The 1,853-nt window shown below is 48.0% G+C and overlaps 1 protein-coding gene across 1 annotated transcript; it reads left to right on the forward strand.

The window, feature by feature from the left end:
• Positions 1 to 5: 5 nt before the first annotated feature.
• On the forward strand, positions 6 to 1,597 carry LOC147879235 (Cytochrome C oxidase subunit II-like, transmembrane domain-containing protein; the record flags this gene model as incomplete). Its single annotated transcript, XM_087372275.1, is given in 2 exon segments — positions 6 to 231; positions 1,171 to 1,597. Coding segments are annotated over 2 exon segments (603 nt in total), but the record flags the coding sequence as incomplete, so codon positions are not given.
• Positions 1,598 to 1,853: the final 256 nt, after the last annotated feature.

The following is a 1,853-nucleotide window of genomic DNA, read 5'->3' on the forward strand; positions in this document are numbered from 1 at the left end:
TGATCTTTGTACCACGGATGTTGGTTCGCACCTCATGGCATTTCCATTACTGAAGAAATCCCATTCCTGAAAGAGTGGTTCATGGAACTACTATAGAGATTATTCGGACCATTTTTCCTAGTCTCATTCCGATGTTTATTGCTATACCACTTTTTGCTTCATCACATTCAATGGACGGGGCAGTAGATCCAGCCATTACTATCAAAGCTATTGGACATCAACGGTATCGGAGTGCGCCCCTTGACGAAGGTGATGGAAGTGCAACGAAATGCACCGGACTGCTTCTACAGTCCACAAAGCATCTGGCTTACCGGATGAGAGACGAGAATCAAGGGAAATTCTCGTCTGACGTCGAGAGACTCAAGGGACTAGAGCATGCCAGAAACGGGAGGTTGAGGTGTTACCCATGCATTGAAAAGGCTCCCCCAGCTAATGAGAAGCCTATGGTTCCATTCCCGAAGTCGTTGGAGGTATACATCCCTGCTTCCAGTATAGGCAATACGCAGGAAATGGATGCTCAGCTTGCGATGTCCAATGACAGCGCTGAAGTAGTGAATCCATCGACACCACAGCTAGTGGCATACAACTTCGGACCCAACAGGCCTGACCCCGTCATCTCTGGAATGGGGGATCCCCGACACGTTGGCAACAACCACAGTAGTTACGAAACTACCGGAGGAAGAACGATGCCGAAGGTTGACTGTTCCTGCTCTGCCTTCCCCGGGGACGGAGGTCCTACGGTAGGTAACAGCAAGCACGAGCACTTTACCGAAGGGGACCAGCGCTTATATTCCACCAGGGTCTCAACTGCTCGCAGTAAGGAACGTTGCGAAATTCCGGTGGAAACTCAGGGGTCACAGAGAATTGACCATAAGTGGAAATGGTTGTATTATTCCAGGTAAGACATATCAGCCTTTTCGTTTGGGGGGTTACCTTGTCGGTCGGTCGGCTTAATTGAACGGGAAACAGATTCCTAGCTTGCCGGGAATGTCACCGTTCGATCCACCGGAGTGTGACGGTCTATCCTTGAAAGACTTGAGAAAGACCTAACGAAATAGTAGTATACTCCTCAAGTGTTAATAGGCGCGGAGAGCTGTTTGCGGGGAAACTTGCAAGTACAGTTCGGAGGGAGGCGAATGGACCTAGAAAGGGGCTGGCCGTCGACCCAACCTTATGAGTATTCAGACTATAACAGTTCCGATGAATAGTCATTAACTTCTGACAGTTATACGATTCCAGAGGATGATTCGGAATTGGGTTAATTATGTTTATTAGAAGTGGACAATTGAGTGGTTGTACCAGCTAAGACTCATTCATGTACGATTATAACTCTGGCTGATGTACCTTACAGTCGGGCTGTACCTTCCCCAGGTGTTAAACGTGATGCTGTACCTGGTTGTTCAAATTAGATTTCCATTTTTATATAACGAGAGGGAGTTTACTACGGTTAGCGCAGTGAGATCCGTGGAACTAATTATGCGTTTACGCCTATTGCCGTGGAAGCTGTTTCCAAGGATGATTATCTGGAATGGATATCTGGTCAATGAGCAATGATGCAATCACCAATAATGCTAGCCGCACGCCTGCAGCACTTCGAGGTGGGGGCTTAATGAACCCCCCCCTCCCTATGCCCTTGCTAATGGAAAAGGGATACTCGCACGGAAGAGATAGTTGCTTCTCATGAAATAAAGTATCATTTCTTCCCCTTGCTAGGGACGGGATTTCAACCATCAATTGGGTTTCCGCGGGGAACATCGCAGAAAGATCGAGTTTTTGGGGGTTCCCGGGAATCCGAAGCTTAAGTTCAGTTTTTGTGCTCTGTTAGTTGGAGGAGGGGACACAAGCCCTCCCCT

Source organism: Dipteris shenzhenensis, unplaced genomic scaffold (assembly GCF_047967505.1).
Source record: "Dipteris shenzhenensis isolate YYH24624 ecotype China unplaced genomic scaffold, Dip_SZ_1.0 scaf0062, whole genome shotgun sequence".
Taxonomy (NCBI): domain Eukaryota; kingdom Viridiplantae; phylum Streptophyta; class Polypodiopsida; order Gleicheniales; family Dipteridaceae; genus Dipteris; species Dipteris shenzhenensis.